Consider the following 25,950-nt stretch of genomic DNA (forward strand, 5'->3'; position numbering starts at 1 on the left):
GAAAGCAATGTTAATGTCAAAGCTGATTTTGGGGAGATTTTGAGGCATTACATAAAATGTTCAAATATTTTCAAGACTATGCTCCACAACTAAATTTCCAACTCTTTCCTTCCGTCTGCGTATTGGGGAAAAAAATGAACTAAGCCATTTTCTCCTTGTTTTAATTGAAATCCTTTGCCATCAGGGCATTCTTTGTGGGAAGGGAGGCAAAAGACACTGTTCTCTTCTCTTCCATTTTAATCCATGTGGGGGCACTGAAACACCCCTTCACTGATTTTCTTTCCTATAATAAGACAGCTCTCCCCCCCTCCCCGTGGTGCTTCTAAAACAAGGGGGGGAAAAGAGGACTGGGAGAAAGTCCCTATTTGCTGCATCTAAATTAGCCTTATTATTCAATTATTTATTTAATCCTGTTTTTCAGCTGTTATTTTGTTGTCAATTTATATTTCATATCATTTTACCCTGAGCCTGAAGTTCTCTCCTTATTTCCGGGTTTATTTTTTCGATTTTTACTACAAAAACTTGTACTAATTGGTATGTCAGTTGCTCCAAAGTTTACTTGCTTGTTTCAAAGAATTTATTATAGGAAAGATAATTTTTTTAAAAAAAGATTTTTTTTGTTTTTAGAGTTTTGGAGAAACTGCTAATGAATTAATTACCATTTTTATTCAATACCCAAGCTTTCATAGCTCTCAATCCACTTGGTAAGTTATATGCGATAAAGTCCTGACATATCTTTTTTTTGGGTGCGTACGCACAATTATAGCTGTAGGGAAGGGGAGAAAGTTGTGGGAAGGACAGGGATAACTAAGGTAAAAAACAGGATTGTTTTAGAAATAGAAAAATAAAATTTCAGAGTCTTATTGATAGTGACCTTCCTTGTGGACTGGTGCAATAAAAGCACCCTTGTTTTAAACATTGGGAAAACTAAAGAGAGCATTGTCGATTTCAAAAAAGGCAGGCACAATCACATACCTCTGTGTATTAATGATTCCTCTGTGGAGATTTTATTTATTGCTTTTATATGCTGCTCACTCCGAAATGGACTCTGAACGCCTAACAACAGTTATAAATACAATACAAGTTAAAAGAGCAATAAAAGCATTGATAAAATCTACAATACCATAAAAATTACTATATCATTAAAAAAAAAAACCCATGCGTACTAATAGTCAATCCTAATTCCAGGCCTGCCGGAAAAGCCAGGTCTTGACAGCTTTCCGGAAAACCGGCAGGGAGGAGATAATGCGAATCTCTGCGGGCAGTTGATTCCACAGGGTCAGAGCCGTGACAGAGAAGGCTCCTCTCCGAGGTCCTGCCAACCAACGTGGTTTGGTGGATGGGACCTGGAGAAGGCCAACTCTGTGGGCCCCGAGTCTTCGGAGAGGGGCGGCATACAAATCGAATAAATAATAATAATAATAAATAATAATAATAATAATTACTGACCGCAGCGAGGAATGAGAGAGGAGGTGGTCCCGTGAATAGTCTGGCCTTTTAGGATTTGAAAGGTAATAACCAACACCTTGAAGTGTTCAGAGAATGACTGGCAACCAATGCAGCTTGCGTAAAGATGGAGTAAAATGGACGTACCTTGCTACATCTGTAATTGCACGCACCGCTGGTTGGTTAGCAGCATCAGATTTCTGGGTGTGCAGCTAATTAATAGGCTGGCCTGATTGCTCAACAGCAAGACATTGGTAAAGCAGACAGAGCAGCACCTGCATTTTCTGTGTCTCATGAGAAAAGTACATTTTCCTTCCCCTGTCCTTACCACTTTCTATAGAGGGACAATCCAGAGCATCCTGTCACATTGCACTACAGTCTGGTTGGAAGCATTACTTGCTTTAGACAGGAAAGCAGTGCCGAGAGTGGTGAGGATAACAGAAAAGATAATGGGCAGTTCACTCCCTTCTATCCAGGACATGGCACTTAAACATTGCTTGAGCAGGGTTTGAAGCATTGTCTGGGATGCTACACATCCTCTTTTCTTGTTACCTTCTCGGAGGAGGCTTTATGGTACCCGAAGCAGAACATCTAGATTCAGTCACAATTTTGTTCCATACAGTATCAAGCTTGTGAACTCTCAAGTTTCCATTTCCCCCTAGGTATTCAAGATGGGGAGTGATTAATATTTGTATGTATTTGTATGTAAGTATGTATGTATGCTATATACATAAGTATGTATATAGCAAGTATGTATATAGCATGTCGTCTATATGTGTGTAATGTACACTTGTGTCCCTAAGTTTACATACCCTGGTAGAATTTATGATTTCCTGGTCATTTCTCAGAGAATATGTAGGATAACACGAAAACCTTTCTGTCACTCATGGTTAGTGTTTGGCTGCAGCCATTTATTATCAGGCAACTGGGTTTACTCATTTGCAGTCATAATGACAACAGAAATTACCCAAATGACCCTGATAAATAGTTTACATACCCTGGTGCTGTTGGTGTGATAACATGCACACAGGGTGACACAAAGGGAAGTGAATGGCTATTAAAGGTAACCATCCTCACCTGTGATTTGTTTGTATGTAATCAGTGTGTATGTATAAAAGGCCAATTAGTTTCTGGCCTTCTGACAGAGCCTTGCATCGTTCATCTAGGGTTGCCCTGACGTGTTTGGGTTCTGAGTCATGGGGAAAGCAAAAAAATTGTCAAAGGATCTGTGGGAAAAGGTAGTTGAATTGTATAAAACAGGAAAGAGAAATAAAAAGGAATTGAGAATGTCAATCAGCAGTGTTCAAACTCTATTCAAGAAGTGGAAACTGAGGAGTTGTGTTGAAACCAAACCACGGCCAGGTAGACCAACTAAACTTTTAGCCACAACTGCCAGGAAAATTGTTCGGGATGCAAAGAAAAACCCACAAATAACTTCAAGTGAAATACAGGACACTGACAACATGTGGTATGGCTGTTGCAAGATGCACAATAAGGGTATTGTGATTGGGAATCGAGTTTGATGTGGTTTACCTTAGGTTTGTATCTGTTGTGCACTTGTGTATTGCGGTTGAAGCTGAAGTAGTCATTGACAGGTAAGACATTGTAGTATATAATTTTATATACTATCTTAGATCAGACTGAAGGTGGCATAGTTCTAAATGGTCTAAGCCCAAAATTTCAAGTCTGGTGGCATAAGGTATATTTGTGTTGTGAGTAGAGGAGTGGAGGCAGGAGTGGATTTGGGATTCTGGTACTGCTGGTTCGCTCAGGAACGCACCGGTTGGGTGGGCCAGTGTGCTTTGCACTTTGCATGCACATGTGCAGTACTAAAAAAAAGCTGTGCATGCACAGAAGCAAAAAACAAGATGGTGGCACTTGTGGCCCGAACCTAGATTTGCCCATGTTTCTACAACACTCCGTGGCCTGCATTGGCTGCCGATCGGTTTCCGGTCACAATTCAAAGTGTTGGTAATGACCTTTAAAACCCTTCATAGCATTGGACCAGAATACCTCCGGAATCGTCTTCTACCGCACGAATCCCAACGGCCGATAAGGTCCCACAGATTTGGCTTTCTCCGGGTCCCATCGACCAAACAATTTGTATGCCTGTTATATTGTTTCTATTATTGTTGTGAGCCGCCCCGAGTCTTCGGAGAGGGGCGGCATACAAATCTAATAAATAATAATAACAATAATAAAAGAGAACCAGTTTGGGGGCATGACAGGCCAGGCTTGCTGCTGGTTCCAGTGACCCAGGCTGCCAAGTTACCAACGGTTCTATAGAACCAGTCCGAACCAGTAGGAACCCACCTCTGAGTGGAGGACTCTTCTCGTGAAATATCTCTGGACTCTCTCAATTGTATTAATGTCTGATATGTAGTGCGGGTTCCAGACAGATGAGCGGTATTCGAGAATGTACCAGTTTTAGGAACATCAGATGCACTCTTGCTGGATAATGAAAAAGGCAATGGATTTTTTTTAAAGTATGTTTTTGATTTATTGATTATAAAAGGCTCAAGATCATAACAGTGTTCTCAGGGAATAAATGAAAAAAATACAAAAAATACTGAAAATAAATAAAACGACGTAAAGATTACTAGATATACCTGAATAATTGTTCCAAATGACCAATGGAAAAGCATATTGACGGTCCTTAGATCTTTCTATATACCAACATATTTTCAGTCTGAGAATAGAAAAACTTTCTCATGTAGATTACTCCCCCCCCCCACATTCCACTCTAATTATTTATTCAGTAAATTAAGTAAGCCGGGGCTTATATCTCAGTGTTTCACATTTACTGCACTGCTTACTTTGACATTTCATTCAAGGCGTGAACTAGAGAACATTATGTCTTCTGAGTTCTTCTGTGTAGGGTACAGAATCTTTTTTCCTAAAGAATAGTGATTCTTTGAATAAAATCCCTGAACATAACATTACCAAATTAACAGTTTGATACTAGTTACAATAGAGAGCTGAGCAGAATCACATGCCAGAGCAATTTTTAGCGAAATAACAGAGAAAAGAAAATTGACTGAGTAAGCATGCCAAAATTAATCTACTGAATATCTGCCGAATCCACAGCAACTAGTCCACATGGATCCTAAGTTAGGGTGTCATGGTTAGATTCAAGGGGTGCACATAGGATTTTAAACATGTAGGACAGTGTTTCACAATCTTGGCAATTTTAAAAACCATTGACTTCCACTGGCTGGCTGGCTGGCTGGGGAGTTCTGGGAATTGAAGGCTACACATTTCGTAATTTTTTTTAAAAAAATTATATTTTATGTATATTTTTAAAAAATATACATATGACGTATATCTTCAATACCATTTAATAAGCATATATCATCTTTAAGTGCAATAAGCTAGATCACATTCCAATTTTGCTTTTTCTTATTTAGTCTGTATCAATCTTTCCTCTCTCCACTTCCCTCTTTCTATCTTAGGCGGCTATTCCACCCCTACTACCTACTTTCTTACTCCTTCTCTCTCCTTCTACTACCATTCTCTTCTCCTTCCTTCCTTCTTCCTTCTCCTATACTTCTTCTACTCTCTCCGCTTTTTCTCCTTCCTTCCTACTTCCCCATCTGCCCTTAAAATCCTTCCCTAAGTGGATAGTTCTATTACGCTTACATGATAGCCTGAAAGGCTTCTCTACATCTTACATAATAATAATAATAATAATAATAATAATAATAATAATAATTATTATTATTATTATTATTATTATTATTATTATTTTTAAAAAATAACCTGAAAAAATGTAACTCAATGTCGTATGGACAGTTGGCGGAACAAAGCATTGCATGGCCAGTTCTTGGAGAAGATTGAAGGCAAAGTGGATAAAGAAAAGACCTGTGGAACACTCAAAAAGGAGACAGAAGGACTAATACTGGTGGCACAAGAACAGGCCATTAGAACAAATGCTGTCAAAGCCAGAATTGAAAAATCAACAGATGATCCAAAGTGCAGACTCTGTAAAGAAACAGATGAAACAAACGATCACATACTCAGCTGCTGCAAAAAGATTGCACAGACTGACTACAAGCATAGACATGATGCTGTGGCACAGATAATCCACTGGAACTTGTGCTGGAACTACCATTTACCAGTGGCAAAGAACTGGTGGGATCATAAGCCCGAAAAAGTGGTCGAAAATGAGCAAGCAAAACTACTGTGGGACTTCCAACTTCAGACTGACCGAATTCTGAAGCATAACACACCAGACATTGTGATCGTGGAGAAAAAGAAAGTATGGATCATCGACATTGCAATCCCAGGAGACAGCAGAATTGAGGAGAAGCAGCTAGAGAAATTAGTGAAATACAAAGATCTAAAAATCGAGCTGCAACGACTCTGGCATAAGCCAGTGAAAGTGGTCCCAGTGGTACTTGGCACGCTGGGCGCAGTACCAAAGGATCTCAGCGGACATTTGAAAACCATCGGAATTGACAAAATCTCCATCTTTCAATTGCAAAAGGCTGCTTTACTGGGATCGGCAAACATAATCCGCTGCTACATCACGCAGTCCTAGGTGCTTGGGAAGCGCCTGACTGGTGATGAAATACGAAATCCAGCATAGTGATCTCGTTTGCTGTGTTGTACTGACATAATAATAATTTATTAGATTTTTATGCCGCCCCTCTCTGAGGACCATGTACAAATCTAATGTAAAAAAAAACAATTTAAAACCCTTATAAAAAGAAAAACAATCACACAACCTAACAGACCATACATAAAACCATAATAGCTAGGGGTGTATAAGTTTCCCCATGCCTGGCGACATAGGTGGGTCTTCAGGAGCTTTCTTTTATGATCACCCCTCTTATCACCCCTTTATCTTTTATGATCACCCCTCTTATTTCTTAGTCTACTATCCATTCTATTTTTATCTTTACTTTCGGTATATGTTATTTAACTCATTCTGCCTCCTTTATTCCCAATTTTGTCTCCTAGGTCTACCGCCAATCAATTCAATTTTTATTCTAAATTAGTTGCTATCACTAGGTTTTACAAGCTAAGTATTGTTTCTTGTGCTTCTTAATTTTAGGCCTCATTGCTTCCCCTCCTTCTTTAATATCTTAACTCATCTTTTATTTTCTTTTTCAACCATCTCTAAGCGTCCAATGAAAAATCAAAATTGTAAATTTCAACTTATCCTGTGGTCTCATATTAACAATAATACTATTCTCTTATATCATATTTTACATCAGTAAGATCAGTAATCATCATAATCCTTGCATTGTGATTATCTCAAATTTATATGTTATTCATAGCCTATATCAAGAATATCTTATGTGTAGGCATAGTAACTATACAGTTTATGCCTTCTTCCAACAGTTATATAATGAATTCCTTTAATACAGCCAATCTTGCATCAATCTAACATGAAGTGTGAATAAACAATCTTTTTTTAATTCCATAATCATATTATTTATCTAATCTAAACCTACATCCAGTCATTTGTCTTTTAATTAAATCTTGTTCACTATTACTAGTAATTACAACAGTATTATATATCATGACACTAAAATATAAGAAAAAGAAAAGAAAAAAGAAAATATATGAATAGTCATATTATATTTAATTAACACCCGTAATCATCAAAATTCTTTCATTAAATTATATCGAGTTTGTGAGTTATTCACATTATAACCAACACGACTTTTACATAACAGTGATAGCTTTAAAGATTATACTTTCTTCCACTAGTTAATTTGTAAATTCATTTGGTACAGCTAATCTAATATGAAATGTAATATTTAAAAGAGATCTTTCTAAATTCAATAATTATGCTATTTTTTAAATACAAATCCTACCGTTATTTCAAGTAATTAATCTTTTAATTAAATCTTATTCACTATTCATAATAATTATAACAGTATAATACCATAATATTAAAAAGTAACAAATAAGAAAATATATTTCCTTTCTTCATTCAATCATCCATTTTCTTGTTTCCATCCCACTTTTCTAAGCTCTTTCCCCTCCTTTTTCTTCTTTTTATGTTTATGCTCCCAGCTTCTTTTCCTCCAAGCCTTTTCCCTCCTCTTTAAAAATAGTATTTGTCTAATTTTATCTTCAATTCTTCTTACTCTCTTGTCTATATTCCCTCCTTGTTTTTTAAATTGTTTCATCCAATACCAGTATTTTCTCCCCATTCTCTTTTGGTCACTGTAAAACCCAGTGGAATCATCATAAATTTCAGTATAATCATCAATTCTCCACTTACGATGTCATTTTTCCTTTTATCACTGTAACTCTCTATGTATTCCTCTGTCTGGTTGTTCTTTTTTAAATGCGTCTTTTCTTCCTTGTCGTCTTATTTTTCCTTTCATTGTAACTGATGTTATTATTCTCTAATTCATCATTAAAATCATTGTTATCCTTTAGTTATTTTCCCTTTTCTTTTCCAATTCTCAGATCAAAGAAGAATCTTTTAAAATCCCATAAAGCTTCTTGTATGTCTTTTATATCCTCATGAAAGATTTTTAAAATTGCCCCCAATTCTTCATAATCACTTTTCCCCTTTTCTTTTCCAATTCTCAGATCAAAGAAGAATCTTTTAAAATCCCATAAAGCTTCTTGTATGTCTTTTATATCCTCATGAAAGATTTTTAAAATTGCCACCGATTCTTCATAATCACTTTTCCCCATGTCATCAATATCAAAGTTCATTAATGTTACAATCAGTCCAGCTGCTAACAGATATCTGTTTCCACAACCTTTTTAATATATTCTATTTAATATCAGTTTATTACATTTAAAGGGCATGGGGTGAGGTATCATCAGTACGCTGATGATACCCAGCTTTACATCTCCACCCCATGTCCAGTCAACGAAGCAGTGGAAGTGATGTGCCGGTGTCTGGAGGCTGTTGGGGCCTGGATGGGTGTCAACAGACTCAAACTCAACCCTGATAAGACAGAGTGGCTGTGGGTTTTGCCTCCCAAGGACAATTCCATCTGCCCGTCCATCACCCTGGGGGGGGGAAACTACTGACCCCCTCAGAGAGGGTCCGCAACTTGGGCGTCCTCCTCGATCCACAGCTCACATTGGAGAAACACCTTTCGGCTGTGGTGAGGGGGGCGTTTGCCCAGGTTCGCCTGGTACACAGGGTTGTGGCCCTATTTGGACCGGGAGTCACTGTTCACAGTCACTCATGCCCTCATCACCTCGAGGCTCGACTACTGTAATGCTCTCTACATGGGGCTACCTTTGAAAAGTGTTCAGAAACTTCAGGTCGTGCAGAATGCAGCTGCAAGAGCAATCATGGGCTTTCCCAAATATACCCATGTTACACCAACACTCCGCAGTCTGCACTGGTTGCCGATCAATTTCCGGTCACAATTCAAAATGTTGGTTATGACCTATAAAGCCATTCATGGCACTGGACCAGACTATCTCAGGGACCACCTTCTGCTGCACAAATCCCAGTGACCAGTTAGGTCCCACAGAGTGGGTCTTCTCCGGGTCCTGTCAACTAAACAATGTCGCTTGGCGGGACCCAGAGGAAGAGCCTTCTCTGTGGCAGCCCCGACCCTCTGGAACCAACTCCCCCCAGAGATTAGAATTCCTCCCACCCTCCTTGCCTTTCATAAGCTTCTTAAAATCCACCTCTGCTGCCAGGCATGGGGGAATTGAGATACTCTTTCCCCCTAGGCCTTTACAATTTTATGCATGGTATGTCTGTATGTATGTTGGTTTTACAATAGGGGTTTTTAACTGTTTTTAACTGTTTATATTGGATTGTCATATGATGTTTACTACTGTTGTTAGCCGCCCCGAGTCTACGGAGAGGGGCGGCATACAAATCCAATCCAATCAAATCAAATCAAATCAAAGTCCCAATCTTTTTATTCTTTCAGCATTAAAATTCCTTCAAAGTTCAATCTAATTCAAACAAGTCCAAGCTCTCTTTCAATTCAATAACGAATTACTCCTTGCACAGTACTTCCCAGATATCAAAATAGTTTCCCTGTTGAAGGTCAACAGCTGTAAAATTGTCCACCGATATCTTCCACCATTGCGGTAATTCCTTCAGCCTATAGATGGCACTCACTGCTCCCAAAACCTCTTTCTTGTTCTGTAATGTTCCTCTATGCTTAAGTCAGTTTTGACCACAAAATATTCTCATATAATCTTCTTTGCCAGATTCTTAAAAATGGCTTTTTAGCTAAAATCCAAGTTCTCAGAAATTGAACATCAATTGAGCATCTGTCTCCTTTCCCCCCCTTATAAAGACTTCGTGGTTCTCTATAAGCTAACTAGCCTCTTCCTGAAGTTTCAGTCCTTTTGTTCCCTTTTAAGTTCTTAGAAATTTTTAAAGCTTCTATTGGCATTCACACTCACCAGTGTGGAACATTTTCAACATTCCCCTTGTTCTCCAGAACATTACCTTGTATCTTCCTTCCTGGGTGATTTCACTCTTCAAAAAACCATTTGTGGCTGCCGCAGCTAGTACAACATTCTAAATGTTGTCTTCTGTCACTGCTGGCTGAGAGGACTATGTCAGCTCCCTAGGGGGTTTGTTGCCCCCCAGATTGCCGGCAGGCACCTCTCTTTGCCCCTACCCCTTCAGGATGGTTCTGCTCTGGTTGTAGTTGAGCCAGACCTCCTAACGATGAGGATATCAGGGTTAGAAACATAGAAACATAGAAGTCTGACAGCAGAAAAAGACCTCATGGTCCATCTAGTCTGCCCTTATACTATTTTCTGTATTTTATCTTAGGATGGATATATGTTTATCCCAGGCATGTTTAAATTCAGTTACTGTGGATTTATCTACCACGTCTGCTGGAAGTTTGTTCCAAGGATCTACTACTCTTTCAGTAAAATAATATTTTCTCATGTTGCTTTTGATCTTTCCCCCAACTAACTTCAGATTGTGTCCCCTTGTTCTTGTGTTCACTTTCCTATTAAAAACACTTCCCTCCTGGACCTTATTTAACCCTTTAATATATTTAAATGTTTCGATCATGTCCCCCCTTTTCCTTCTGTCCTCCAGACTATACAGATTGAGTTCATTAAGTCTTTCCTGATACGTTTTATGCTTAAGACCTTCCACCATTCTTGTAGCTCGTCTTTGGACCCGTTCAATTTTGTCAATATCTTTTTGTAGGTGAGGTCTCCAGAACTGAACACAGTATTCCAAATGTGGTCTCACCAGCATTCTATATAGCGGGATCATAATCTCCCTCTTCCTGCTTGTTATACCTCTAGCTATGCAGCCAAGCATCCTACTTGCTTTCCCTACCGCCTGACTGCACTGTTCACCCATTTTGAGACTGTCAGAAATCACTACCCCTAAATCCTTTTCTTTTTCAGTATTTGCCAACACTGAACTGCCAATACAATACTCAGATTGAGGATTCCTTTTCCCCAAGTGCATTATTTTACATTTGGAAACATTAAACTGCAGTTTCCATTGCTTAGACCATTTATCTAGTAAAGCTAAATCATTTACCATATTACAGACGCCTCCAGGAATATCAACCCTATTGCACACTTTAGAGTCATCGGCAAATAGGCAAACCTTCCCTACCAAACCTTCCCCTATGTCACTCACAAATATATTAAAAAGAATAGGACCCAGAACAGATCCTTGTGGCACACCGCTTGTAACCTGACTCTGCTCAGAATACTCGCCATTAACAATAACTCTCTGATGTCTACGCTTCAGCCAGCTGCAAATCCATTGAACTATCCAGGGATTAAGTCCAATCTTCACTAATTTATCTATCAGCTCTTTATGTGGAACCGTATCAAAGGCTTTGCTGAAGTCCAGGTAGGCAATATCCACGGCACCACCTTCATCCAACACCTTTGTGACATAGTCAAAGAAATCAATGAGATTACTCTGACATGATTTGCCTTCAGTAAAGCCATGCTGATTTGGGTCTAATAAGTTATTGTTTTTTATGTGCTGATTTATCCTCTTTTTGAGTAGAGTCTCCATCATTTTAACTACAACTGATGTCAAGCTAACTGGCCTGTAGTTACCAGCTTCTTCTCTACTGCCCTTCTTGTGAATAGGCACAACACTGGCCATTCTCCAATCCTCAGGAACTTCTCCTGTTAACAAGGATTGGTTAAACAAATCAGTCAGGGGGGTAGCAATGACAGATCTGAGTTCTTTAAGAACTCTGGGGTGGATGCCATCTGGACCCATTGCCTTATTTATCTTTAATCGTTCAAGTTCTTCTAAGACATCGGCTTCTAAGATCACTGGAGCTGAATCTGTACAGCTGGAAGCAATGCTATATCCCTCTATAGTATTATTTTGTAAGGTGTCTTTTGAGAAAACTGAACAGAAGTAGCTATTGAAATGGTCAGCGATCTCCTTATTCCCATTAATGCATGTATTATTCCCGGTACTAAGCTTCGTGATGCTGCAGTGGAGCGCAGGGAACTCCATTTCATCATGGTGTTAGCCACACCTCTTTTCCCGAAGGCCACACTTTTTGACATTGTTAAGAATGAGAAGCACTGATTTAGGAAACAGGGCAGGACCTAGACTAAGTGGAATAGAAAGTCTGGCTGAGACAAGCAGGAAAATCTTCACCTACTCAAAAGTCAGGACTTTGTCCTCCTTGTTTTCTATTTTATTCTATTTCTATTCCACTTAGTCTTGGTCCTGCCCTGTTTCCTAAATCAGTGCTTCTCATTCTTAACAATGTCAAAAAGTGTGGCCTTCGGGAAAAGAGGTGTGGCTAACAGCACTCATTTTCATTAAGGGCAGAGATACTCAACTTGAAACTTCAAGAATGCATGCAGTCCTTAGTACTGTTGGGGGGGATCCATTGCTGTCCTTCCAAATGGGGAATTAATTTTAAATGTTGTGCTTGGATTCCTTGCACCTCTGTCCTGAAAAAGGTCCTAATTTGGATTATGGCCCTTTTCAAAATAGGAATATGACCCTGCTTTAGGACTCAGCATGAAGCCTCTCTCAATCTCTTCCGATGAAATTTGCTGTGTGCACTAAAGTCCTTGAGAATCTTAATCTTTGTTGCAATACTACATAAAAGCATTTTGCAAGTTGCATTTGTAATTTAGACCCAACAAAATGTACCTCTACAATGTAGTTCTGGACAGTGAACTCCGTGTCCCTTTCTTAGCTTCTCTGTAAATGTCAGCGTGAAGAGTCCAAAATGCTGTAGTCTGAATAAGAACAAGCAAAGATCCGGTGAAAAATGATCCAATATAAAATCTGTTTATTGCTTGCTATAGAAATTGCCCTTAGCTCTGACCTTTTGCAGCTGAAATGTCAGAATAAACAATATGAATGCTTTCCCACTGTTGCAGGCTGGTAGGTGGGCAGCAAGGTCCTTCTCTGAAAAGGGGTAGGAAGAAGAACATAAAGTCAGCAAGCTCTCCTCCCCATTACACAAACAACCAAAATTTATCACTGATCTGATAGTGTGGGTTGCTTGATTTCCTGCTATTTAACATTATTTTAGTGCTAAAGATAATCAGTTTTCTCAGTCCTATTATTTTTTTTGGGGGGGATTCATAACAGAATTACTGTTGTTGTTTTGTTTTGTAGTAGTAGTAGTAGCAGTAGTAGTAGTTGTTGTTACTCTATTGATCTGATTTCTCCCCCCCCCCTTTTAGGCAAACCATGTTGGGAGAAAGGATGTATTATTATGTGGATGATTTCCTTCTTTTTTATTTTTAATAAATCTATAATGGAACTTAATAGTGGTAACAGAAAATGAGGCGGGTAGAGAAAGGAGCCAAGCAAAAGCAGCAGTTCTATTTTTTTTAAAAAAAGGTTAAAACTTAGAAATTGGTTAGGGAGATTGAGAGACTTGATATTCACAGCACAGTTCTCTTTTCAGATATACTGCAGCCATAAAAAAGCCAGAATTATGCTATTTTAAGTTAAAAAAGCCAACATATTGCAGATTTCTTGATGGCTGGGTTTTAGTAAGAGGACTTCCTCCTTCTCCGCTAAGTATATCCATAGAAAAAGTCTGAAGTTGCTGCAATTATTTGTATTTGTTTTTAATGCAGCACTATTCCCTGCGGGGATGTTTCATAGCCTCAGTGAAATGAACTTGTGGCTTCATCTTACTGGCTGTATTGGAAAAGTGTCTGAAGCCAACATATCTAAGAAAAATAATTCCTAAAGAATCCAGTAAGAGTTTGAAGTTGACTTTGCAGGAACATTTGGTTCACAGTAATATTCACCAGGCACATTTCAATACGACCTTCACTCTAGATCTGTTCGCTTACTCTGAATAGATTACTAACCATCCTACTAACTTTTCTCAGTAATAACAGACTAAACTAAACATGTAGACAAAGTGTATACTGTATTTTATATGCAAATGGGCTATCATAGAATAGAATGAAATGGAATGGAATTCTTTATTGGCCAAGTGTGATTGGATGCACAATAAATTTGTCTTCGTGAATATGCTCTCAATGTACATAAAAGAAAATATATATTCATCAGGAATCATAAAGTACAACACAATGATAGTTATAGCATTCAAATCACATTAGGAAACAGTCAGTATAAACTGTAAGCATGCAAACAAAGTTACATCATGTAGTCATAAGTGAGTGAAGAAGGGTGATAGGAGCAATAAGATCAATAGTGGTGCAAACTTAATAAACAGTTTGACAGTGTTCAGGGAATTATTCGTTTAGCAAAGCGATGGCATTCAGGAAAAAATGTTCTTGTGTCCAGTTCTGGTGTGCAGTGTTCTATATCGTTATTTTGAAGGTTGAAACAGTTTATGTCCAGGATGTGAGGGTAGAGTAATAACAAAAAAGACTCCATACAAATTCACATCTTCTCCAACACCAGTATTTCTTACAGCAAGCTTCCTTAACCTGGTAATCTTCAGATAACCATGCTAGCTGAAGAATGATAGAAATTAAGGTCCACACATTGGGAGGTTGCTTCCTTATATAATCTGTTCATTTGTTCATCGAATACAGAGAAATAGTATATAATGTACTATATGTGTGAACCAATCTTTTCAACTCTATCTGGATAATCAATGAATAACAAGAAAACAATTACATAGTGACTTAATAAGTCTTCAAGTTAAAGTAGCAGAGCTTTTTTTGAATATAGTCTAGCCAAAGAGCAACAGGGCAACTAATGTCTCTTCCATAGCATTATGGATACCAAAGGAACAACCACAATATTCTAGGTAGCAAGTAGCTAACTTTTGAACTACACATAGTTGTAACCTGTGTGTTTGTGAAGATATCTCTAGTACAGTGCGTTACTCTGAATGACTTGTAGAAAATTATGTCCATCTACTATGCAGAAGTCACATTCTAATTTGCACATTGCTGTACAATTTGTCAATAGATCATGATATTTTATAACAGCTATGTACAAGGACAAAAATATGGCTGCACCTACGTTTTTTGGTTACCTGCTGAAATGAAAATATGCCTTGATTGTTGGAAGAAGATTTTGCTGGCATAGCTTAATGTTAATCCTTGACTTTCTTCACTCATCAAATTTGAATGAATTCACTGACTGAATTGTCTGTCTGTCTGTCTGTCTGTCTGTCTGTCTGTTTGTCTGTCTCTTTCTTTCTCTTTCTATCCACCCACCCATCTTACCAAAAGGGTAATTCTATACATGTTCAATTAGATTTGCACTCTTGAATTATTTATTTATTGGATTTATATGCCTTATATAGGGCTGCTTGTTTAGGAATTATAAAATTGCCATTAGAAAATTGGGGACAAATACAGAAATACACCTATATAGAATAGAATAGACTAGAGTGGAGTGGAGTGGAGTGGAGTGGAGTGGAGTGGAGTAGAGTAGAGTAGAATGGAATAGAATTCTTTATTGGCCAAGTGTGATTGGACTGTAGAATTGTCTTTGGTGCTTAAGCTCTTGGTGTACATAAAAATAAATTAATCAAGAATCATAAGATACAACATTTAAGTAATAGTCATAAGATACTAAATAATACTAAGAAACTAAATAAAACTATAAATCATAAAGATACAAGCAAGAACGTTATAGTTATAATCAGAAAGGAGATAGGTAATAGGAAGGATGAGAATATGCATTGCATTGGCATCCTTCAGTCTTGAAAGATGAGATGAGAATATAGTCTTAGTAAATAGTAAGTAAATAGTTTGACAGTGTTGTGGAAATTAGTTGTTTAGCAGAGTAATGGCATGGGGAAAAAAACCTGTCCTTATGTCTAGTTGATCTAGTGTGCAATACTCTGTAATGTCATTTTGAGAGTAGAAGTTGAAACAGTGTATGCCCAGGATGTGAAGGGTATTTTCACAGCCCTCTTTTTGACTCATGCAGTCTACAGGTCCTCAATGGAAGGCAGGTTGGTAGCAATGGTTTTTTCTGCAGTTCTAATTATCTGTTGAAGTCTGTATCTTGTTGGGTTGCAGAACCAAACCAGACAGTTATAGAGGTGCAGATGACAGACTCAATGATTCCTCTGTAGAACTGAATCAGCAGCTCCTTGGGCAGTCTGAGCTTTCTGAGTTGGCGCAGAAAGAACATTCTTTGTTGTGCTTTTTTGATTATGTTTTTGATGTTAGGTGTCTATTTTAAGTCTTGAGATATGATGGAACATAGAAACTTGAGGGTCTCTATTGTTGATACTGTGTGGTCTAGTATAGTAAGTGAGGATAGTATAGGACGGTTTCTCCTAAAACCTAACAGCATTCCTGTAGTTTTGAGTATGCTTAGTTCCTGCCACACCACAAGGCTAATTGTACAACCTCCCATGACTTGAATAAGACAAATCAATGTTGTATCATCTGCAAACTTCAGTACATCTTTGGAGATGCAGTCATTGGTATATAGAGAGAAGAGGAGTGGAGAGAGCACACAGCCCTGTGCTAATTGTACAAGTATCTGATGTGCTTTTGCCTAGCTTCACCTGCTGCTTCCTATTTTTTAGGAAATTTATGATCCACTTACAAGTGTGGTCAGGTACAGATGGCTATTTAGTTTAGTTAGAAGAATATCTGGAATGATGGTATTGAATGCTGAGCTGAAGTCTACAAAGAAGACCCTTGCATAAGTCTTTGGAGATAGGTCATCACCCAACCAGGAATGAAAGTTATCTTCACCCATTTCTTTTGTCATCTTGGATCTTCCTGTTTCCCTCTTATGTCCACAGAATGCCCTCCATTATATATTATTCTTTTGGCTGATTTTAAAAGCCACTGTTTTAGGGCATCCTCATAGAGGTCAGAAAAATCAGACCTCAAAGGGATCCTGAAAAGATCTCTCCCCAAATTTAGGACAAGTAAATATCCAATATTTCTCAAACAAATTGTAAATAGGATTTGACTCTCAGATAATAACTCACTGGATTGCCTTGCAGCATTTATTAGAATAATATATCAAACAGAAATTATATATTCATTAAAACGTGTTTTTTCTATTTTTTTGGAAGCTTGTAGACTATAGAGTGGAATTCAGTAAATGGTGGATGACTGAATTCAAGACCATCAAGTTTCCTTCCCAAGGAACAGTTTTTGACTTTTATATTGATCCAGAAACAAAAAAAATTGAACCTTGGTCCAAGCTGATCCCCAAATTTGAATTTGACCGAGAAATACCATTACAGGTGAGTAATATATTTTATGCACGTATTTGAGACAGAGAGTTTTAAAGGCAAAAACGTAGTCAGAAAAGAATGTGTGAGAAATCAGTTTCCAAATTAATTATGTTATTTACACGTTATTTTTTGAAGCCAATCTTTACACTGAGAAGTATATTTGTCTATTTTTGAACACATACTGATAAGCTATTAGGATTTGTCAGTTTATTTATTGCAAACTCATACAGAAACCATTTGATGAGAACTTAATCTGAATTGTGTCATAAGAGAGGGAGACAGAGTGTACCTGGAAGAACCTGGAATTTAGCGTGATGTGATTTTATTAATGTTTATGTAGGTAATTCTTTTACCTAATTGTATCAACATGTAATTCTTATCACAGGTTCTGATTTAATCCAATGGAGACACACGCAATAGGGGCCAAATTTGGCATGGAAAGAGCAATTGCTCCATTATTATCGACATTAGTGCAAGGAATGTGTTTGTCCTTCTTTCCAGGAATGCTATTTCAAAGAAAACCCAGTTTTAGCCCAGTTTTTAAATCCATCCTCCTCTTCCTTTTCCTCCTCTGCTCATATTCATTTATTGGTATCCACATTTTGGTACCATGTAACACACAAATAAAGATAATGATAATAATGAAGCAATTGCTGTTTTCTTGCCAAACTTGACTTCATTTATATGTATTTCCATTAGATTTGGTCTTTTCAAGGTTGGATTGCTCACTAGGGGTCATCAGGATACGTTTAACCTCCTTCCATGCGACATTAGTATCATTATTAATCAAAGTTATAATTTATTTGTATTTATAATGTATTTATTTAAATACGGTATAATTATAGTACAATTGCATGCCTTAAACTGGAAAAATATGGGAGGCCTCTGCCTTTTTTGCACACCGGTTTCTTAAGCTATAGAAAATACTGGGCAAGAAGGGTGTATACATCATCCATGCTCCGTTCAGCATCATCTGTTTCTCTCTGTAGCAGTGATATCTTGAACTGTTGTTTTTCTGCTTGAGGCTCTGCAGTTGCTACAAGTTAATGCTGAACTCTCAAGCTGGTGACAGGAGAAGAATGATGCTGGCATGATTTAGGGAGGCAAAAAAAGCAAACCAGGCCATTCTGAGAATCCCCCCCCTCACCCTGATTTTGGCCTTCTTGACAATGAGGAAGAGGCTTTGTCATTTGACCAGTTTTAGCTGAAAAGTCTTTACAGGCATTATAGTCTGATTCCACTCTACAGTTAGTTGTTTGGGTCTCCATTTGTTGTCTTTATGACAGTAGGAATGCAACTGCAATGATCCCATCTCCAGTCATTTTCGGGAGGGTCATTGTGGATTTTGGTAACAGAAGACAGGAAGCAAATGCTGTTAGATGCCTTCATTACATAATATTTGGCTGAAAATTACCATTGTGAGAGAACGTTTACAGCAGTGCTTACCACACCTGGGTAAAATATCCAGAATTGTATAAAAGTGGGTTTTCTTTGGGTAATGAAATTACTCAATCACAACAGGGACATTTAAACAAAGACTTTCTGACAAACAGTTTTGGGTAATGAAGGAAATAGTTTGGGAAGCAATATATATATACTTTTTCCTGGAGTTAGATGGAACATCATTTGCCCAATTTAATTTGGATGAGAATATTGGTAAATCAAAATTAGTTTGGGAAGCAATATATATACTTTTTCCTGGAGTTAGATGGAACATCATTTGCCCAATTTAATTTGGATGAGAATATTGGTAAATCAAAATATTAAAAATGTAAAGCAGCTTAGCCATGAGCCAATCAAACAAAAAAAGTCTAAGTAGAAGAAACCTACTGCTAAATTGATAGAAAAAAACCCCCTATGTTCCTTATCCTAATTCTGAATTTGCTATCTAGTGGCGTTACATCACTGGAACTGAGTGCTTGATTCTTAGGTCAGTCTTTGCAAAATGATAGAGAAGATGCCCCAACACTTGGCAACCTTCAAGGGGAGTTTGGACTGCCACCTGTCTCAAATGGTGTAGGAACTCCTGCTTGAGCAAGGGGTTGACTAGATGATCTACAAGGTCCCTTCCAACACAAACAAACAAACAAACAAACAACACCAGTGGAACTGCAAAAAAAGAACCCCCCACACATATCGAAGTAGTCCTTGACTTATGACTATTCCTTTAACAACAGCTCAAAGTTATGATAGCCTTGAAAAAAGTGACTGATGATCTGTCCTTGAAGCTGTGACTTTTGCACCACCTGCTAGGCCACATGATTGAAATTCAATCATGTGACCTAGCTTGCATTTATGATAGTTGCAGTATCTTGGGGTCATGCGATCATGATCTGTGACTTTCCCAACTAGCTTCTGACAAGCGAAGTCAACTGGGAAACAAAATTTCATTGAACAACCATGTGATCCATTCAGCAGCCACATGATTGGTTTATTGACTGCTGTAAAAATAGTTGTAAAATTGGGCCTTGGCGACACAAATTCCAGTACCGGCTGTGGTTGCAAGTTGAGGACTACCTGTATTCCACACTTTGAATATGACTGAAGCCATTTAAAGATAAAAGGAATCTAAGAATACTAGCTTATGAGACATTGTCGTGCAATGCCACTTACTGAGCACACTTACCTCACTTCTCAGGCTGGGATGTTCTGTGTCTCCTAGCAAATGCCTTTCATATCAATACGCCGATGATAACCAGTTATACATCTCCACCCCATGTCCAGCCAACGAAGCAGTGGAAGTGATGTGCCGGTGTCTGGAGGATGTTGGGGCCTGGATGGGTGTCAACAAACTCAAACTCAACCCAGACAAGACGGAGTGGCTGTGGGTCTTGCCTCCCAAGGACAATTCCATCTGTCCGTCCATTACCCTGGGGGGAGAATCACTGCCCCCCTCAGAGAGGGTCCGCAACTTGGGCGTCCTCCTCGATCCACAGCTCACATTAGAGAAACATCTTTCAACTGTGGCGAGGGGGGCGTTTGCCCAGGTTCGCCTTGTGCACCAGTTGCGACCCTATTTGGACCGGGAGTCACTGCTCACAGTCACTCATGCCCTCATCACCTCGAGGCTCGACTACTGTAATGCTCTCTACATGGGGCTACCTTTGAAAAATGTTCGGAAACTTCAGATCGTGCAGAATGCAGCTGCGAGAGCAATCATGGGCTTTCCCAAATATGCCCATGTTACACCAACACTCCGCAGTCTGCATTGGTTGCCGATCAGTTTCCGGTCACAATTCAAAGTGTTGGTTATGACCTATAAAGCCCTTCATGGCACCGGAAGAGATTATCTCAGGGACTGCCTTCTGCTGCCCGAATCCCAGCGACCAGTTAGGTCCCACAGAGTGGGTCTCCTCCGGGTCCCGTCAACTAAACAATGTTGTTTGGTGGGACCCAGGGGAAGAGCCTTCTCTGTGGCGGAACCAACTCCCCCCAGAGATTAGAATTGCCCCCACCCTCCTTGCCTTTCACAAGCTACTTAAAACCCACCTCTGCCGTCAGGCATGGGGGAATTGAGATCCTCTTTTCCCCTAGGCCTTTACAATTCTATGCATGGTATGTATGTATGTATGTTTGGTTTTTATATTAATGGGTTTTTTAATCGTTTTTAGTATTAGATTACTGTTGTACACTGTTTTATTGTTAAGGTAAGATGCTCCGAGTCTCCGGAGAGGGGCAGCATACAAATCCAATAAATAAAATAAATAAATATCCCTTTCAGGCCTGTCTGGTTCATACCAATGAAACCATCCGGCTGCGCTATTTCATGGATCATCTCTTGGAGAGACACAGGCCTGTCATGCTGGTGGGAAACGCAGGCACGGGAAAATCTGTGATTGTCGGAGATAAGCTGTCTTCCTTGGATTCTGAGCAGTACCTGGTGAAGAATGTCCCTTTTAATTACTATACCACCTCTGCCATGTTGCAAGGTAAACTATCGGGTGAAGGGCAAGAGGGAGAAGGGGACAAATTTGCTAAGGCAATTATTTAGCTAGGATAGAAATGTGCTAAGAGTTGTTGAATACTGCAGGCCAAAGGAAAAAATAAAATAAAAATCCAGGGTGGCATAAAAGTCACAGTGGTTAGAATGCATTACTGCGGGCTACTTCTGCTGACTGCCTGCTGACTGCAATTTGGCAGTTCGAATCTCACCAGGCTCAAGGTTGACTCAGCCTTCCATCCTTCTAAGGTGGGTAAAACAGGGATCCAAATTGTTGGGGTCAATATGCCGACTTCTTAAAACCATTTAAGAGAGGGTTGGAAAGCACTGTGAAGCAGTATATAAGTCTAAGTGATATTGCTATCACTAATACAGTATAGAACCTACTTTAAAAGAATTACAGAACCGAGAAAGTAGAATTTGGAGTCTATTATTTAATTGCAATGCCAAACAATCAGGTAATAATTCAGGTAATATACTACAGCAAAAGACTCAAATTCATAAATTATGGGCATTTGTAGCACTACAAGTAAATTGCAACAATACTTTGTAAATACTGATCTTGGAAAAGAATACATGTCAGCCTGATAACTAAACCAAATATAGATCTTCTGGTTAATAATTCTGTCAGCTAACTAATGGAGTCTATTATTTAATTGAAATGCCAAACAATCAGGTAATAATTCAGACACTACAGCAAAAGACTCAAATTCATAAATTCTGTCAGCTAACGAATGGCTTTGTTTTGCAATTCTGTTTTACAGTAAGAATATTTTATTTGATTAACCTATGTTTAATGGCACACTATGATGCTCTTTATCATCTTCATTTTTTGTGTCACTAGACACTTTTGTATCAATATAGATAGTCCTTGACTTACAACCACAATTTCTGTTGCTAAGTGAGACAGTTATTAAATTAACTTTTCCTCATTTTACAAATTTTCTTGCCACAGTTTTTAAGCGAATCACTGCAGTTGTTATGTTAGCAACATCATTGTTAAGTTAAGCTGACTTCCCCATTGACTTTGCTTGTCGGGTCACAAAAGTGATCCCATAACCCGACACATGACATTGCAACAGTCATAAATATGAGGCAGTTACCAAACACCTGAATTTTAATCACATGACCATGCAGATTAACAGTTGTGTGAAAAATGATTGTAAGTCACTTTTGTCACTGTTGTAACTTTGAACATCACTAAAGAACTGTTGTAAGTTGTGGGCTGCCTGTATTAATTAATTAATGTAACGTGAGAAAATATTATTTTACTGAAAGAGTAGTAGATGCTTGGAACAAACTTCCAGCAGACGTGGTTGGTAAATCCACCGTAACTGAATTTAAACATGCCTGGGATAAACATATATCCATCTTAAGATAAAATACAGGAAATAATATAGGGCAGACCAGATGGACCATGAGGTCTTTTTCTGTAGTCAATCTTCTATGTTTCTATAATTAGATTTATAGGCTGCCCTTCTCGTGGACTCGCAAACTATTTGAAAAGGCTTCAGTGTTGTAACCTTAAGCTGATTAACTTCATGCAGCACATGTGACATTTGGTTTTTGGGACTCTTGTGTTGCTTTCTGAGTCTAAAGAAAATTTAAATTGCAACAAACTAAAATTATAGCTTTTAAAATAATGTTTGATGTGTCAAAGAATTATCTGGGTCATTTAGATCAATATGGCCTAAATATCTTTTTCAATTCTGTTTTGATAGTAGAGCAGATAAAAGTTTTAACTATCCGAATTATACCTTTCATGATGCTAAGGTCATTAGGTGATGCATTTGAACTTCTTCCAAGAAAATATGGTGCATCATCTATTTTATCAATATTCAGAGTACAGTATTGTCTTCTTCAGTAGTAGCTCAGCAGACCTTGACTGAACCAGCCAGTTTCTTAATGTGTTTAAAGGACTTCTCCATGTTCTTTAATATTCAAGCATAGGCCATGTCAGTTCAATCCACTTTGCTGTGATTTTTTTTTTGCCCTTTAAATCTGAAAATCTGTTGTTATCTATTTTAGTGCCAGAGTATTTAAAGTGTAACACAATGCACCAAGACTGTATTGTTTCGAACAAAGGATTTCTCATGGCAAAATGGGGAAAGATCCTTATAAGCTTTTCTGTGGCAATCATTTCATCAATATAATGTTCAAAATGAACATACTATATATATATATGAGGCTTTTATCTATAATTGAAATTGCTTTAATATTTGAGCATGAGCAATTCAAAGTTTATGCAACTGCAGCAGCAGCAGCAGAAGAAAAAGTTCTACCTAGAATATTTTTTGCAAAGAAGAATGCTGCAGGCAAGTTGTCAGTTCTTGCGGTTTCTGGCATTCCTTAATCATCCCAGCTACAATCTGGTTACAGCTGAATAAATGTCATAAATTAACCTTACTTGAATTGATGCCCTCCAGATACATTGTATTTCCATAATTTCATCCAGTATTTTCATGTTGAAATCTGTCATTATGAGGATTGTAAAAAGAGGCCTGTAAGACAAAGAGTGATCTTTGTTGTTTATCCAGAAATGTGGGGCCTGTAGGAATAAATACAGGTATACCATTTTACCGTTCAGTTTCTGAACTAAATGCTTCATTTAGGCTTTCGCGCAGATTGGCAATTTATTTTGTAATATTGTCCTACTTTGAAGCCCTTTTTTTGGCCTCTTGAATTCCTCCACTATTTGTACTTGTAGATAATTCACAACTTTGAGACATTTCACAACTTTTAGTACACATTGATCCAAGTGATTTTCTCTGTAGACATCAGATTTAAATATTGTGCATGATGGACCAGAAAAGACAGTTAATTAAGTATTAACCCAATTAATACAACCCTGACAAAATATATTTAAGAAAACAAAATCAGTTTTGGAGAATGGAATTTTGATGATAATCAAAATGTCCAAGGGGGTGCTTTTAATAATATTTTGGTTTAGGGCTTCTGAGTTTTAATTTTACAGTTTAAATTCTTACAGTGCATAATATAATCAGACAATTTTGTGATTGATTTAATTATTATGAGCCATCAAATTGGTGTCATCTTTAGCAACAACCTAGATACTGTCTCTAGGATGAAATTTGATAATTGTAGAACACCCTTTCCTGATATATCAAGTATAATAATTAACAATAGCCCTGAGCAATATATTGTGTTGTGCTTCTTAAATGAAGAAAAACCTGACCAGAGATGCCTTTATATGCTTGGAGGAGTATATGAATTTGTATTACCTTGCAGATACTCAATTAAATTGTACCAAACATTTAAAATCAAGTCTTTATCTCATTTTTAAAAGTTAGCTATAGTTAGTATTAGGGTTATTTGCAAAAATCCTTAGTCCAAACTGGCATTGAAAGATTATTCTCTGACTTTCATGCATCACTTAAACGTTATCCAGGACTCAGAAACACAAATATTATGAGACATTGATGTGCAGTGGTTGGAGTGCAGTACTGCAGGCTACTTCTGCTGTCTGCCGGCTGCCGGCTGCCTGCAATTTCACCAGGCTCAAGGTTGACTGAGCATTCCATCCTTTCAAAGTGGGTAAAAGGTGGACCCAAATTGTTGGGGCAATATGCTGACTCTGTAAACTGCTTAGAGAGGGCTGTAAAATACTGTAAAATGGTATATAAGTTTATTGCTATTGCTATTATCAGTTCTTTACGTGGAAATTTTTTATTTCCATCCTCAGTTGCTGATAATAAGGCAAGTCCAAAGTCCCTTGTGTTAAATAAGAGAGAATCTGTACAATTTAATGTAAACTAGCTTTTTTAGTTTAATATAAATTATGAATGATTTGGAGTTAGCTCAAAAATTAATATGCTTCAATAATAAACTAATCTTTTTCTAAGGTCACCCTTGGCAATATCTAATATGGGAGGGTTTTTTGATTTTTCACATCAACAAATTGAATAAATGAATCTTTATATTTGTTCTATTTTATGTCTACCTATAATGAAACCTGCTTGGATTCATTAATATGTTCAGGAGTGAGTTTTGCAAATCTGTTTGCTAAAATGCTTATAAACATTTACGGTCCTGATTAGTGAAAAAATGGACATTTATATCTATTGCTTCTAAATTAGCATAACAGTATTATTCATGTTTATTTTCATGACTTTGGTATTCTCAAAATATAATTAAAAGACAAAAGAGAGTAGTGAACTGAAATATAATAAAGTAACTAATAACATTTCATCAGTAACTGTCAACCATCAGAGTTGTATCAGATTTTACATCCTATATGACTCCCCTATATTAATTTGAACTCATAAGGCATTCAAAGTATCATTATAATCTTGAATAATATTAAATTTATTTAAATATTTTCTAATTTTGAATTTCTCATTATAGTGTAATATAAATATTTTTCAGATGATTTCTAATTTTGTTAACTGTTGTAAATCAAATTGCTCTTAGAAAATGTACTAAATTAGGTTCTTATTTTTCAGTATTTCAAGTTTTTATTTGACAAGTTACAAAATTTTTGCTTGCCATTTTGGAAGTTCAGATACATTTCATTTACTTTTATATTTGGAAGGTTTTTTTGTTAACAACTCCTTCAAATCTTATTAGTAATAGTTGACTTTTGTTTAATATTTGGACCAGAAATTTGTTTCTAAATTTATCATCTTTTTTCAGTATTCTTTTTATAAATTGTATTATCTTCACCCGTAAACAATCCTCTTGTAAATGCTTTCATTCTGTCACAGACCAATGCATTCAATTATGTTTTGTTAAAATTAATGTGAAAAAAGAGAGAGATTCAAATGCATGAATGCTGGATGGAAATACTGTACATTCATCGGGGGTAGCAGCTAGGGAAAAAATGGCCGTTTTTGGAAAAAGAACACAGTAGCCTAAGAATAGAAATTGTAATTTTCCTAGATTTGGTATCATCCTTCAACCTTCTTCATCCACTGGGTTCAGGATTCAATTATTAAAATTCTGTTCGACTCACAGGAC

At 37.5% G+C, this 25,950-nt stretch overlaps 1 protein-coding gene across 2 annotated transcripts in view; it reads left to right on the forward strand.

The window, feature by feature from the left end:
• DNAH9 (dynein axonemal heavy chain 9) overlaps positions 1–25,950 on the forward strand; it is a 285,097-nt gene that overhangs the window by 91,191 nt on the left and 167,956 nt on the right. For both annotated transcript variants that reach the window (XM_070739679.1, XM_070739680.1), the window contains 2 exons: positions 16,869–17,042; positions 20,755–20,962. In XM_070739679.1, coding sequence (XP_070595780.1) covers positions 16,869–17,042; positions 20,755–20,962 — 382 coding nt within the window. The remainder of the gene's footprint in view (positions 1–16,868; positions 17,043–20,754; positions 20,963–25,950) is intronic.

This window comes from Erythrolamprus reginae, chromosome 2 (genome assembly GCF_031021105.1).
Source record: "Erythrolamprus reginae isolate rEryReg1 chromosome 2, rEryReg1.hap1, whole genome shotgun sequence".
Classification (NCBI taxonomy): domain Eukaryota; kingdom Metazoa; phylum Chordata; class Lepidosauria; order Squamata; family Dipsadidae; genus Erythrolamprus; species Erythrolamprus reginae.